Genomic DNA, 15,644 nt, shown 5'->3' on the forward strand with positions numbered 1-15,644 from the left:
CCGGCCCTGTAGGGGGATCACTCGACCTCCGCGCAGCCCCCGCTTCCGGTTTGGTCACGCTTGCCTCATGCAGGTCGCATGCTCGTGGGACAGGCCCTTTACGCATGGTAAGAGTGGATAAACATTTATCTTACAGTGGGTTTGCAGAAATTATCACAGCTGAACTTGATTTTGTCCACCTGTGTACAGTGCAGCAGTAATCAAAAGAGAACAATTTTTGTTGTCCCTGTGGAACCAACATACTAATGCTAGTGATTGCAGTATGTTTCTAAGGATATTTTAGATTGAAGCAAACATTGTAAACTTTGTTTCATGCCTAATGGTTCAATGGTTTCTTTATTATCATGTGTACCAAGGTACAGTGAAATGCTTTTTTTTGCATACAGCTCAGCAAGACTATCAGTGCACATAAGCACAATTCCCTAGTTTCATTTCCATTTTCACTTGTAAACTTTTGCCTGAAATGAGGACAAGGCAATTTCCAATCATATAGTTGCTGCTCTAATGGTCAAGACTCAATTTTATGAATGTCTGAGAGAATAACATAGTGTTTATTAAAGTTGTATTTTATCACTTATTCCTCAGTATGTTCTTCGACATTTATGTGAACTGAGTTTTTGTGTAAGGAAATCAAATAAACTGCAGATGCTGGAATCTGAAATAAAAACAGAAAATACTGGAAACACTCAGCAGGTCAGGCAAGGTCTGTGGAAAGAGAAACACAATTAAAATTATGAGTGATGACTCTTCATCAGATTGTATTCAATAGTCTTTGTTGAAGTCTTTAGCCTATGGACAATGTCTCAATTTCGAATCCCCTTTCAAAGTGAAGTGCAGGGTTGACGAAATGAAATATATTGTCAACACAGTTTTGTCAATGTCAAATAAAGAAACAAATATTTGACATGCATACTTGAAGGCAATTTTATTGGTTTAAATCAAAACTTTGTCCCAATTACATATGTGCAAAATTACAAAGCGTTGGTATTAACTAGTTAATAAAATTATTGGAGAAGGAAGCAAGGGAATGTGACTAGTCCTTGGAGTCCTGTTTGTTAAGGCAGTTTGAAACTTAATGCTATATGGTAAATCAAAATTTACGAGCAATGTTTGCATAGGTTTAACATTACAGGTTAATGTTTTCATTCAAGGTTGCTATATGATCTGCTGTGTGTTTCCAGCATTTTCATTTTCTGTGCTAGTTATGCTCCCTTCAATTTTAATGCAAAGTATTAAAATAGCTGAATCAACTGTTATAATGGCTCTTAAAATTAAGAAGGCATCCCATTGATGACAAAATGTGGGATTCAGCCCCATAAATTTTTCCTAATTTCCTTCAATTACAATTTAAACTTTTCACATATGCTGCCTGGCTTGCTGAGTGTTTGCAGAAATCTCTATTTTAATTTTGTATTTTTTAAATATTTTTTTTAATTTTCAAGACTGCAGACCAATTGTATTTGTTTGTGAATACCTAATAGAATATACTTGTCATTAATGTGATAGGAATAACTCCAAGCGGATAATTAAGTAGGTTAGACACAAAAAGCTGGAGTAAGCTGCCCAAGCGAAATATGAGATGCTGTTCCTCCAATTTGTGTTTAGCCTCACTCTGACAATGGAGGCGACTGAGGACAGAAAGGTCTGTGTAGGAATGGGAAGGATAATTAAAGTGTCCAGCAACCGGGAGATCAGGTTGGTTCACGCGGGCTGAGCGAAGGTATTCGTGAAACGAACGGTTGCTGGACACTTTAATTAAGGGTCTCAACCCGAAACGTCACCCATTCCTTCTCTCCAGAGATGCTGCCAGTCCCGCTGAGTTACTCCAGCTTTTTGTATCTATCTTTGGTTTAAATCAGCATCTGCAGTTCCTTCTTACAAATTTAGTAGGTTACAATGGACAATTCAAATTTGCAGTTGTTTCTCTGGCATTATCAATTTACTTGCAATGTATCATTTTTAATAGCCAAAATTACCTGCGTTTTCCAAGCAGTAATTCCATACTGACTTGCAATTATTTTATTTTTGATTTTAGTTATCTCCCTGACACAATTCAAAAATTAAAATTGATTAATTCAAGCCCTATTTTTTAATGTATTCTATCTAAAAGAGGGCAAATTATCCTGCACAATGTTTTGGTGTGTTTTTTTAAGAAATGTCAGTCAAATTATACCCTTTTAGGAGACCTAGTTAACTAACTGTTTCGTTTTAGATATCAAACCAGAAAACCTTCTAATCAGCCACAATGACATGTTGAAGCTGTGTGATTTTGGTAAGTCATAAATATTTTTTTGTACAATGTATTTCCATATAAAACTACAACTCTGGCTCAAAGAGTGCATACGCTATTCAGGTAATGATATTTTGGATCATAAATACTCCACAGCTTCCATTGTGTGTCTAAGATGACAAAAGGTGCCAAAGCACTTTGCATTAAAAAAGGATGTCCAGTTATGTCCTGAGATAATGAAACAATTGACTAAAAACTTGTTCAGACATTTTTTATATAGGAAAGAATGAAAGAGGTTAGGTTAGATATATTATATATTTGACAGTTGTAAATTTTGTATATTTATACTTGATTATCTATCTTTGAAACCAAATATGATTCACCAATCTAAGAGGAAATTTTAGTCAAAGTTAAAATAATTTATATTGGATGGCCTGCTTGTCCTAGATTCAATAAATTGAATTGATGTAGATTAAAATAATATTGAGTTTTCACATTTTATAGGGCATTATCCCCTTAAATAACAGAACATCCTTTCATATTATAATCTTTAATTCACAAAATAACTGGTAACATTTTCAGTAGCAAGTTTAACTTATTTAAATAGCATAAATCCTCAATTTGTGGACACTCAGGGTAGGTTGCCAGTAAGAAGTTACGTAAATAATCAAACAATTGGCGTTTGGTAACTTGCATGATGAGGCAACTGTGTTACAATTATTTACTGGGCATCCAATTTAAAAGTACAATCATGTTAACAGCACATTCTGGGGCTCATACAATTAGAGCATGCTATTAACATAATTTCCACAGAGGTTCAAAAGGGATTGACACAACAATGCTAATAAAATGTGTTATTGTGCAAATCTAGTTTTAAACTTTCTAGTTTTAAAGAAAAATTGAGAAGAAACACGTCAGCGTTTTTTAATTGGGAAATTGATGGCACAGAATGCCATCTCTGAACACCAGCATGCAATAAGTTCAAGTTCAAGTGAGTTTATTGTCATGTGTCCCTGATAGGACAATGAAATTCTTGCTTTGCTTCAGCACACAGAACAAAGTAGGCATTTACTACAAACAGATAAGTGTGTCCATTTTCCATAATATAAATATATACACACCTGAATAAATAAACTGATAAAGTGCAAATAACAGATAATGGGTTATTAATAATCAGAGTTTTGTCCGAGCCAGGTTTAATAGCCTGATGGCTGTGGGGAAGTAGCTATTCCTGAACCTGTTTGTTGCAGTCTTCAGGCTCCTGTACCTTCTACCTGAAGGTAGAAGGGAGATGGTTGTGTGGCCAGGATGGTGTGGGTCTTTGATGATACTGCCAGCCTTTTTGAGGCAGCGACTGCGATAAATCCCCTCGATGGAAGGAAGGTCAGAGCCGATGATGGACTGGGCAGTGTTTACTACTTTTTGTAGTCTTTTCCTCTCCAGGGCGCTCAAGCTGCCGAACCAAGCCACGATGCAACAGGTCATGCATGCTCTCTACTGTGCACCTGTAGAAGTTACGGAGAGTCCTCCTTGACAAACCGACTCTCCGTAATCTTCTCAGGAAGTAGAGGCGCTGATGTGCTTTCTTGATAATTGCATTAGTGTTCTCGGACCAGGAAAGATCTTCAGAGATGTGCACCCCCAGGAATTTGAAGCTCTTGACCCTTTCAACCATTGACCCGTTGATATAAACGGGATTGTGGGTCCCCATCCTACTCCTTCCAAAGTCCACAATCAGTTCCTTGGTTTTGCCAGTGTTGAGGGCCAGGTTATTGTGCTGGCACCATATGAATAGTTGCTCGATCTCTCTTCTATACTCTGACTCATCCCCATCAGTGATACATCCCACAATAGTGGTGTCGTCAGCGAACTTGATGATGGAGTTTGCACTGTATCTGGCTACGCAGTCATGAGTATAGAGTGAAAGCAAGCAGCCTTGAGGTGCTCCCGTGCTGATTGTTATCGAGGCTGACACATTTCCACCAATACGAACAGACTGCGGTCTGTGAATGAGGAAGTCGAGGATCCAATTGCAGAGGGAAGCGCAGAGACCCAGTTCTGCGAGTTTGGTAACCAGCTTGGAGGGGATGATTGTGTTAAATGCCGAGCTGTAATCAATGGGTAGAGATTTAAGGTGAGATCTGGAAAATAGGTTTAGGAGGCAAGTTTTTCTTACACACAGTGGTGGGTACCTGAAATGCGACGTGAGGGGACGTGATAGAAGCTGAAACTATAGCAATATTTTGACAGATGCATGAACAAGCAGGGGATGGAGGGATTTGTTAAAAATTGGTGTTGCGATAAGCACAGATCTTTTGGCCTAAAGAGCATATTCCTAAGCTGCATTGTTCCATGTCTTTGTGTACATTTCAAGAGGTATTCCAGATGGAAAGAAGAATTTGTACCAGTAAAATTTTGAATTACGTTCCCTTGTATTTCAGCCCCCTTGAATTAAAGCTAAGCATTCCATTAGTCCATTTAAAATATATTTTCCTTTTTCATATTCTGGATTGTAGTAGCTTTTGTGTGCATTGGTACTCTTTGGGCACAGTTCCACATCCATTCTTATTAAGAATTTATTAAGATCTGTCTTACTTGGATTCAGAATGGATGATCTCACAATTTGCATTGTGTAATAATTTTGTCCAATCATTTCATCTGCCTCTGTCTCTTTTGTAAATGATTTGCTCCCTTGAGTAACTTATCTAATTTACCCAGATTTTTGCGCATATTTTTTTCCATTGGTTCATCCAAGACTTTGTTATACAACAAGTAAAGCTCTGGCTCCAGTACTGACCTTTGGGGAATGCAGCTTACCATGTCTTGTGAATCAGAGAATATTTCCATGTTCCCCGTCCCTGACATCCTGTTCTGTTGACAGCATCCTTGATGTAAATATTTTTTTGCGATCTCTATTTGTCTATTTATTTTTAATCTGTTAACAGATTCATTTTTAATTATAGTTATGAAGGATTTAATTTGATTTTTCCAAATGCTTACTTCATTTTTATCCATCCAAAGGAACATAAACTATTTTAATCTTTGTGTCTCGCACGTAAATTCCCACTTGTTAAAATATAGAAATTTTGGAATGTACAATATAGTTGAGTATTAAATGGTGGTTAAATAAATGATTCTTGCTTAATTTTCCTTGGTTTATTTACCACCTCTTCCTCCTCTTTGTGCATTGATTTGCACACCCACCAAATTTCTATTTAAGAAATCTTCATTTTATTCACACCTTATTCTGTGAAGTAATTCACTTTGCTTTTCTCTTGACAAAACCTGGCTGCCATGAATATCAGCATACATTTGTCTTTTAGTCTGAAGAACAGTTTCAATTACTAAATTATAGTGGACTGAAAGGGATGCTTCATTTTGACAAAACATGATTTTTGCAATACTTGCCTACTTACAAGTTCTCTCTTATTTACAGTGTCTTTGTGCTTTCAGCATATACTCTATTTTTAGATGTTGTCTCTGTTACTGACCTATATTATTAAAATTAAAAAAACTGCAGACATTGGAAATGTGAGGAACAGAAAATGCTCAAAACATGCAGTAGATCAGACAAGCAATAAGTATCAAGCTATCACTTATTTGATTTTAAATGAATGTTTTATGCATATAGTGCTATTAAACACTTACGTGCTTCTATGCAAACATAAATAACTATACCATCTTGTACAAAGGTAAAATATCTCAATGTAGCAGAATAATATGTAGTGAAGTAAAGGATATACATTTTAATACCACTGGGAGAAGATCATTGTTCTAGATTATGTGTGTTCATACTAAGCCAATTACACAATAGTGCTTTCAAACTTCCCTTTTTGGTGTGGTGCATATGTTATATTTAGGGAAAAATACTATTCCTTTTATTTTGAATTGGGTATAAAGTCTGATAAATTTGAGACCTTGATTCAATTTTGTTGTTGTCCCGGAAGTTTTCAAGCCTCTCAGAGCAATATGCTGTTATGAAAGATGCTGCATAGCTTAGAGACAGACCTTCCAATGACCAGAAAGTGGCTAGAGCTCTTCAGTTACATGTCACAGAGATCACTCTTCTGACAGCTGGCAGGCTCCTGGCTTATCTGACCATAAGTCTCTGACTATTGCATTGCTTCCACAGGGGCAGAAGGGGAAGACTGGGTGGGGGGGGGGGGGGGGGGGGGACGAGAAAGTTGGGAAGGAGATAATGTTTTTCTTGCACCTCTTAATTGAAGGATTATCAGTATATCCTGAGTGCAGATAATCACAACTGACACGGCTGAAATACCATTCAGTTCCATTTGCTTATGTGTACCTGCAGCCAGAACTATATACAATTCAATCGTTAATTATTGTTTTCAGAACCTGCATGACAAGGCTTTACAAAGCAAGGGTATGTGCCCTGCAATTCAGCAGACCAAGTGTGCTGACTTGTGCTGATGCTGCCTAGCCTGCAACTGAAACTCATAGCCCTTTCCTTGGTAGATGGTCCCTACCATCTGTCAGACCCAGGGATAATGGTTTCTGCTGACCCACTGTGCTTTATGTCAACTTCAGCACCACAATGTTTCAGGAGATTAAAAACAAAGAAACTTAGAAAATAGGTGCAGGAGGACGCGGTTAGGCTCTTCGTGCCAGCACCGCCATTCATTGTGATCATGGCTGATCATCCACAATCAGTAATCCGTGCCTGCCTTCTCCCCATGCCCCTTGATTCTGCTAGCCCCAAGAGCTCTATCTAACTCTCTTTTCAATTAATCCAGTGAATTGGCATCCACTGACTTCTGTTGCAGAGAATTCCACAAATTCACAACTCTCTGGATGAGGGATGGTTGAAGTCAAGTGTGATTATTATAAACAACTCTAGATTAAAAAGGCTGTAGTATCAGCATTTATAATAACTGTCAGCTGGTCATTGGAAGATATGGCTCACTATGTTTTCTTTGTGACATAGTATTTCTCATATTTGTTGTAACTTAATGTGTGCATTTACTTCTTCCTTGTCAATCACTCAGTTTTCATCTCTGCCTGAATACATTTAATTTGGCATGTGTCAATACTGTACTCAGATTCAGACTTGGTTTACCTTAATTTTATCTTTTTAATATCATTGCTGAGGTGACCCGATGTCTTGTCAAAAACATTTCATTGTACCGTTGACCCTGTGTTAACCTAACTATGACAAATAAAACTGAACTGAACTGAACTGAATTCTAGATGACTTTTAACCCAGGCATTATCCAGGAAGCCATTCAATACACTCTGTACATCTCGAAACTTGGACCCCTGAATTCACCAAGGAGAGAAAGAGTAGAATTGCTAATTTATTAAGAAAATATCATGCTGTGCCAGGCAACATGAGTGCGTAAGAAATTCATACAGTGCTGACAGAGAGCAGAGATTGGTTAATTTACTAAGTTTTCATCTAAAGCACATTTTTTCCTGGTTTCTTCACAAAATATTTTAATACTAAGAAATGTGAAGTCCTTAAAGAAGCATAAAGTGCTGTAACTTACTTCTTTGTCAATTTTCTCTCATTGCTTACCTTGAAAGAATAGATGTTTTACCTGGGTCTATCCCAGAAAGGCCAGGTATCCTCTGCAACCAAGTTGAACTGATCCTGAATTGAACTTAAAACCACATGTTAGGTTTTATTAAAAACAAGGAACCGCAGATGCTGGCTTACAAATAAAGACACAAAGTGCTGGAGTAACTCAGCGGGTCAGGCAGCATCTCTGGAGAACATGGATAAGTGATGTTTCTAATTCTAGTCCGAAACACTGCCTTCCTAACCTGCTGAGTTACTCCACAACTTTGTATTTTTTTAGGTTTTATTAAGGTATTTGCCCGATTATTTTGCAGAGTTAATATGGACCCTGGTCATATGTGGTTTAAATCAAAAGCCCCTTATTGCAGACCAGTGAACATAATTAACTATTTCAAGATTTACACTGTGGGTTTGCAATTGTATATAGATACATAGATACATAGAAAATAGGTGCAGGAGTAGGCCATTCGGCCCTTCGAGCCTGCACCGCCATTCATTATGATCATGGCTGATCATCCAACTCAGTATCCCGTACCTGCCTTCTCTCCATACCCCCTGATCCCTTTAGCCACAAGGGCCACATCTAACTCCCTCTTAAATATAGCCAATGAACTGGCCTCAACTACCCTCTGTGGCAGAGAGTTCCAGAGATTCACCACTCTCTGTGTGAAAAAGTTTCTTCTCATCTCGGTCCTAAAGGATTTCCCCCTTATCCTTAAGCTGTGACCCCTTGTCCTGGACTTCCCCAACATCGGGAACAATCTTCCTGCATCTAGCCTGTCCAACCCCATAAGAATTTTGTACATTTCTATAAGATCCCCTCTCAATCTCCTAAATTCTAGCGAGTATAAGCCAAGTCTATCCAGTCTTTCTTCATATGAAAGTCCTGACATCCCAGGAATCAGTCTGGTGAACCTTCTCTGCACTCCCTCTATGGCTATAATGTCCTTCCTCAGATTTGGAGACCAAAACTGTACGCAATACTCCAGGTGTGGTCTCACCAAGACCCTGTACAACTGCAGTAGAACCTCCCTGCTCCTATACTCAAATCCTTTTGCTATGAAAGCTAACATACCATTCGCTTTCTTCACTGCCTGCTGCACCTGCATGCCTACTTTCAATGACTGGTGTACCATGACACCCAGGTCTCGCTGCATCTCCCCTTTTCCTAATCGGCCACCATTTAGATAATAGTCTGCTTTCCTGTTTTTGCCACCAAAGTGGATAACCTCACATTTATCCACATTATACTGCATCTGCCAAACATTTGACCACTCACCCAGCCTATCCAAGTCACCTTGCAGTCTCCTAGCATCCTCCTCACAGCTAACACTGCCCCCCAGCTTAGTGTCATCCGCAAACTTGGAGATATTGCCTTCAATTCCCTCATCCATATTTAATCTTGAAATGTTTCCTTGTTCTTTAATTATTATCAGGATGTGTTGATATATAACATGCTTATATTTTATTTTGTTGCACTAACAGGATTTGCTCGAAACTTGTCAGAGGGCAGCAATGCAAATTACACAGAATATGTGGCCACTAGGTGGTATCGTTCACCTGAGCTACTGCTTGGGTAAGTTGAGCTGATGTACAATTATCATTTACTCGGTTATTGTCAAATTGGTATTGTTTCAATGGATTTGTTAAGTACAAACGGCCAAAAATTTTAATGTAGGAAATATTTTGAGGAATGGTATATCAGAAAGCTAATTATTTTTGTTTGGTACCTAAATAGTAATATGGACACAGCTATGTGAGATGGAAACGGTGATCACTTACAGGATTTGTCTGCTTTGCTCTGGCTAAGCAAGTACTCAAAGAAAATAACATACTATATACAGTTCTTCAGGTAAACTTTGCAAGTAATTGGGGTAAAATCTATTTTTAAAATAATTTTGACAAAAGATGGAAGCATAATGAAGAAACAGTGTAATATTCTATATTGGAGCAAAGCTCCATGAGGCTTTCGATAGATGAATCTACAGATGGACAATTTCTAAAGGTATCTCTAATTCTTCACTTTGATCATTTTTCCTGGAAGATGTTTGATAGAATATTAAAATCTGATTTTATATCTAGCTCATTGATATTTTATGGCAACTGGGTGTTAATTCATGAGGTCTCATGAGCCAACAGCAATTTATGAAGTATCTTACCATATTTTTCACACCCAGAAGTGGGCAATTATGAAAGAGTCGTCTTACAGTTGGTTTAGTGAGTCCCTGCATTTAATTTAGAGTTTAGGTTTATTACTGTCACCTGTACGAAGATATAGCAAAAAGCTTTGTTTTGCATTCTATCCAAGCAGATCAGATATGTCATACATACTGTAGCTACAATTAGTTCAAACTCCAGTACAACAGATGGATCAAAAGGGAAGTTAAAGAATGCAGTATATAGTTATAATCATGGTAATGCATCAGCTACAAATGTGACCTAACCACAGTCCTAACCAAAGCTCCATCATGACTTCCTGAGTCTTTTATTCAATGCCCCGGCCAATGAAGGCAAGCATACCATATGCCTTCTTTACCACTCTACCTACTTGTGTTGCCACTTTGAGCGAGTTATGGACTTGGACTTCAAGATCCTTCTGTACATCATTGTTATAATGGGTAATGCAATTAATTGCACATTTTCCCCTTACTTTCTACCTTCCAAAGTGCAATGCAGCACACTTGCTTGGATTAAACTACATCTGCCATTTCTCCTTCCATTCCTGCAGATGATCTATATCCCACTGTCTACTTTGATAGTCTTTCTCACAGTCCACGACCGTAGCAACCTTGGTGTTATCTGAAAACATACTGATCAACCCATCTACATTTACATCCAAGTCGTGTGTGTGTGTGTGTGTGTGTGTGTGTGTGTGTGTGTGTGTGTGTGTGTGTGTGTGTGTGTGTGTGTGTGTGTGTGTGTGTGTGTGTGTGTGTGTGTGTGTGTGTGTGTGTGTGTGTGTGTGTGTGTGACATCTCCTTGATTAGGCTGTCTCCTTCATTAGTAGTGTCATTCCACTTCTTTTCTCTCCCTTTCTATCACGTCTGAGACAATGAAAAAGCAGAACATTCAGCTGTCAGTCATATCCCTTTCGCAACCACGTTTTCGCAATGGCCCCGCATCACAGTCCCAAGCACCGATCCACACTCTAACATCATCTGCTTTCTTCACAATACTCCTTGGATTGAAAAAAACACTATTCAGCACATCGGCTTCACCATAATCCTTCACATCTCCCTGCCTGTCCTTCCTTTGAGACATTATTCCCAAACTCTACTTTCCCATCTCTCTTTCCAATTTCTGACTTACTGTCTGACATGCTGCGTTATTCCAGTACTTTGTGTATTTCCCAGCAAGGGTATTGGTTCCCCTCCAATTCAGATCCAACTTGACCCTCATGTACAGGTCACCACTCCCAATGGTCTAAACATCTGAACCCCTTCCCCTGTACTACCTCCTGAGCCAGGCATTCATTGGTCCTATGTCCTTTTCCGAACCATATTAGCACGTGGCACCAGGAGTAATCCAGATATTACTCCCTTCGGGTTCCTGATTGTTAATTTTTTGCCTAATTTCCTATATTAACTCCACAGGACCTCTTCCCCTTTCCTACCTCTGTCCTTTGTGCTAACATGCACAATGACCTTCGCGGCACACCGTCACCTTGAGAATGTTCTGCACCTGCTCAGAGACATTCTCTTTGCTCCACCTATTGTTTCACCCCAATCTTTCCAAAGAAGTCAAAGGGAATGCTATGCTTTTGTAATGTGACACAAAATAAATGATTTTGTTACTTTATATTTCCACTCTACCTTTGCAGAGCTCCATATGGAAAGGCTGTTGACATGTGGTCTGTGGGCTGCATTCTTGGGGAGCTAAGTGATGGACAACCACTTTTTCCAGGAGAGAGTGAAATAGATCAACTTTACACAATTCAGAGAGTATTAGGACCTCTGCCATCTGAGCAGATGAAGCTGTTTTACAGTAATCCTCGTTTTCACGGACTACGGGTATAGTGTTCAATTTTCTAAAAATCAAATTACGATTCAAGGCCTACCATTAAATGTTTTTTGCTCCATTACTGTTGGTTTTAGTTAAGTACTAAATGGTGCATTTACTGCACCATCTCATTCAAGTTTTTTTTTAATTGCTGATTCCAATATTGTCATCATCAAAAAGATATTCCACACAAAAAATAAATTATTCTGGAAGAGAGCATCAGAAACAATTGTTTTAAATTGTTATATCCAGATACTGCAATATCGAAATACCTAAGCCACTTGGCGAAAGTGCAACGCAACCCAAAAACTCAGGTTTTTATTTTGAAAGGAGCCCATGTAGGCCTGACAATTAACATGTCAAGCAAAATATTATGAACTCACTGTCATTTACTGCCTAATAATTTGCATAACACCAAAAATAATAATAATGCTAGTTTTAAAGATGTTGCCAATACTTAAAACAGTAAAACAGTTCTGCTTTGTGGGGAGTGACAGTCAAAGCACCTATTAAGCCATTTTAGCAAATATTTCAGTTCTGTATATCATACTTTAAACAGCTTTCATTCCAATCTGCTATCAAATGGAATAAATCACAATATACCTTTTTTTTCGCATTGTGATAAAGTACTTGGTACATACCACAGAATCCAGCCATGTTGAGCAAACAATGAGTTATGAAACTCACTGACCAAGGCATGCCCTGTTATTTTGAGAGACACACCAGCTACCAGCTTCCATCAAGCATGAACAAATAAAGAATTCAGCGAAGATAGACACAAAATCTTTTTTTTTAATTCTCAAGGTTATGGTGAGCAGCCGAAGGTCATTGTGATTGTTAGCACAAAGGACAGAGGTAAGAAAAGGGATGAGGTCCGGTGGAGTTAATATAGGTAATTAGGCATATAATTAAAAATCAGATTTTGCTGACTAACAAAATACTTGACTAACTCAGTGGGAAAGACGGCATCTCTGGAGAGAAAAAATGGATGATGTTTGGGGTCGAGTCCCTCCTTCAGACTGAGCGTCAGGGGAGAGGGAGTTACAGAGATAAGGAAGTGTAAGAGATCAAAAGAGATGAAGTTTAAGGAAAATGTAGAATAGACCATTGTTAGCTTGGGGAAGATGACAACAAAGCAAACAGAGACAATGTAATCAGGGGGACAGTCAGACTGGTAGGAGAACTGGGGAGAGATGGAGAGAGAGGGAAAGGAAGGGAAACTTTAAGATAGATAAGTCAATATTCATACCGCTGGGGTGTAAGCTGCCCAAGCGAAATATGTGCTGTTCCTACAATTTGAGCTGAGCATCACTCTGACAGTGGACGAGGTCCAGAATAGAAAGGTCAGTGTGGGAATGGGAGAGTGTTTAGCAGGTAGTTTGAGCGGAGGTTTTCAGTTAAACGATTGCTGAGCCTGCGCTTGGTTTCCTCCACACCTAGAACACCGGATAAGGAAAGAATGAATTTTAAAATTAAAGATAACATTTAGTAGCCTGTGTTGACGGTGAAGTCCTGTGCCTTTGCCCTGACATGTCGAACATAGACATGATTCCGTGTCCAGATGCGATATATATATGACAGTTGAAGATGCAATTAAGTGTGGAAATGATCTCAGTCTCTCTGTTTTACCAACAGTAATGTTGCTATGAAATATGAGAGGTTGCTGCATAACGGGGGTTATCATTTATTGCTGTAATATTAATTATATATTTCAATATCCCCAATATAAATTATAGTGTATATGCCATTAGAAAATGTTATTAAATGATTACGTAATTCCATTGAACTGAACAACTTCACTCGTATGGCCAAGTCCAGATTAAACAGTGGTACGAATTATTCAGGTAAAATGATTTGGAATGACTCTGGAGTATATAACATGTCTTTAGTTTGCAAAACAACCACTACTCGTATATACATAGGACATTTCGACCAGTGTATAACTATGTTTAAGTTTGAATCTCTATAGATCCATCTGGGTTATCACATGGTTCCGTTCCTGAGAACTGTTCGTAACCTGAACTGTTCGCAAGACGTGAACCAAAATCCCCCGTAAAAGAAGATGCCTGCAGAGGTGGGTTATCTCGAAGGAATAGATGGATTGAAGAAGCATTTAAAATCTTGCTTTGCCATTCTTATATTAAAACTGATATTAACAAATTTAACACAAATCTATCTGGAACTGATGATATTCTTTTAACAGATTATACTGCAGATTAAATTTTAAATGCTATTTACAATTTGAAAAAGGACACTGCTGCTGACCCAGAAAGTGTGTCTCTAGATAGGATTCACCAAATAGTTATCAATGTGTTAACTAGAATTCCTCTTGGGTTCAATGTGGAAATGTTCCAGCTATTGTCAAGAAAACCCACCTGCAACCCCTCAATGGTTAGCAAATCTGTCTGCTGGTGTCCCAAACACTTGCTCTTATGTACGGGCTGTGCATAAGTTGAGAGTAAAGGGCCTGTCCCACTTTCCCGAGTTATTCTCGAATTCTCCCGAGTTTTCAAACTCGCAGAATGTTCTTAACAAATCCGTAGGAGTCCGTGGATATATCGTAGCGGCTCGTTATGCCAGCCGTAGGTACTCGGGGCATCAGGTAAATCGGGATGTTTTTTCCAGCCTGATGAAAAATGTCCACGAGTAAAAAAATAGCCCCGAGTACCTACGGCTGGCATAACGAGCCGCTACGATATATCCACGGACTCCTATGGACTCGTTACGAACATTCTGCGAGTTTGAAAACTCGGGAGTATTCGTGAATAACTCAGGAAAATTCGTGAATAATGCGGGAAAGTGGGACAGGCCCTTTAGTAAACTGGGGTCGACCTGTAAACAAATTATGCAGTTAGACGTTTTAAACACAAAATATAAAAGAAAAGATTTTTAATTATTAACTGTGTAACTATCAATGTTAACAAAAAAATATGAAATACTATGAACTATTGTTAATTAGATCTTAATGTAACCTATGTTTCTCTTGCAAAAATATGATTTATTTAACCATTCTGCTTATAGTTTCCTGCTGTTAACCACCCACAAACTCTGGAAAGAAGATACCTGGGTGTTATTAGTGGAGTTATGCTAGACCTCATGAAGGTATGAAATTATAATATAGCATTCATTTGACTTTTTGACAGCTTGTAAAGTTCTGGCCAATCCAAAAGCATTATGGTTCCAAGAAAGTTGACCCAGACATTTATCATAATTTCTTTCCATTCTCAATGGATGGTCCCAAAGATGATCTACTGTGACCTCTTGTGAGTAGTGTGTATTTTTCAATTAAAATGAGACATCTTCTGATAGTTCTGCTTAATAATGTTAACTGACTAGATTATTCCATGTGAACAAACATGTATTGTCAGTTTTGTTTTTTTCCTTCAAAGAATTTGCTGAAACTGAATCCATCTGAAAGATACCTAACAGAACAGTGCTTGAACCACACTGCTTTCCAGACCCAGAGACTTTTGGATAGGTCTAGTGGCACTTCTCCTACACGCGTAACTAAAAGGAAACCTCATCATGCAGAAAATAGGTAAAAGCAATACTTTGTTTTAAAAATGCAAACTTGCATTTAATATGCTAATTGTTAATAATGTTTTCTAGATCATCTCAATGTTGCCACTTGGTTCTCCTCTGCCAAAGTTTCCTGCCACTGTTGGGATTATTTTAAATATCAAAGATAATGCTAGCTGTTTATCGCCCTCTTCCCAGATCCCAACCTACTCCCACATTTCCCAATTAAACCAACAGTTGTAAACAGTTCGTGAATGCAGATTCCCTCAGACTCATTTTTTTCTTCTCAGAAATCTAGTTGGTCCTTCTTTCTTCAACATTCAAGCTTCCCTGCACCTTCTGAACTGTACTGCATTT

At 38.4% G+C, this 15,644-nt stretch overlaps 1 protein-coding gene across 2 annotated transcripts in view; it reads left to right on the forward strand.

Moving 5' to 3' along the window:
• The window catches only part of cdkl5 (cyclin dependent kinase like 5), a 109,388-nt gene that overhangs the window by 61,379 nt on the left and 32,365 nt on the right, over positions 1-15,644 (forward strand). For both annotated transcript variants that reach the window (XM_033032759.1, XM_033032760.1), the window contains exons 7-11: positions 2,213-2,272; positions 9,255-9,345; positions 11,590-11,779; positions 14,790-14,870; positions 15,158-15,306. In XM_033032759.1, the coding sequence (XP_032888650.1) occupies positions 2,213-2,272; positions 9,255-9,345; positions 11,590-11,779; positions 14,790-14,870; positions 15,158-15,306 (571 nt within the window). The remainder of the gene's footprint in view (positions 1-2,212; positions 2,273-9,254; positions 9,346-11,589; positions 11,780-14,789; positions 14,871-15,157; positions 15,307-15,644) is intronic.

The sequence above is a fragment of the Amblyraja radiata genome, chromosome 14, assembly GCF_010909765.2.
Source record: "Amblyraja radiata isolate CabotCenter1 chromosome 14, sAmbRad1.1.pri, whole genome shotgun sequence".
Taxonomy (NCBI): Eukaryota; Metazoa; Chordata; class Chondrichthyes; order Rajiformes; family Rajidae; genus Amblyraja; species Amblyraja radiata.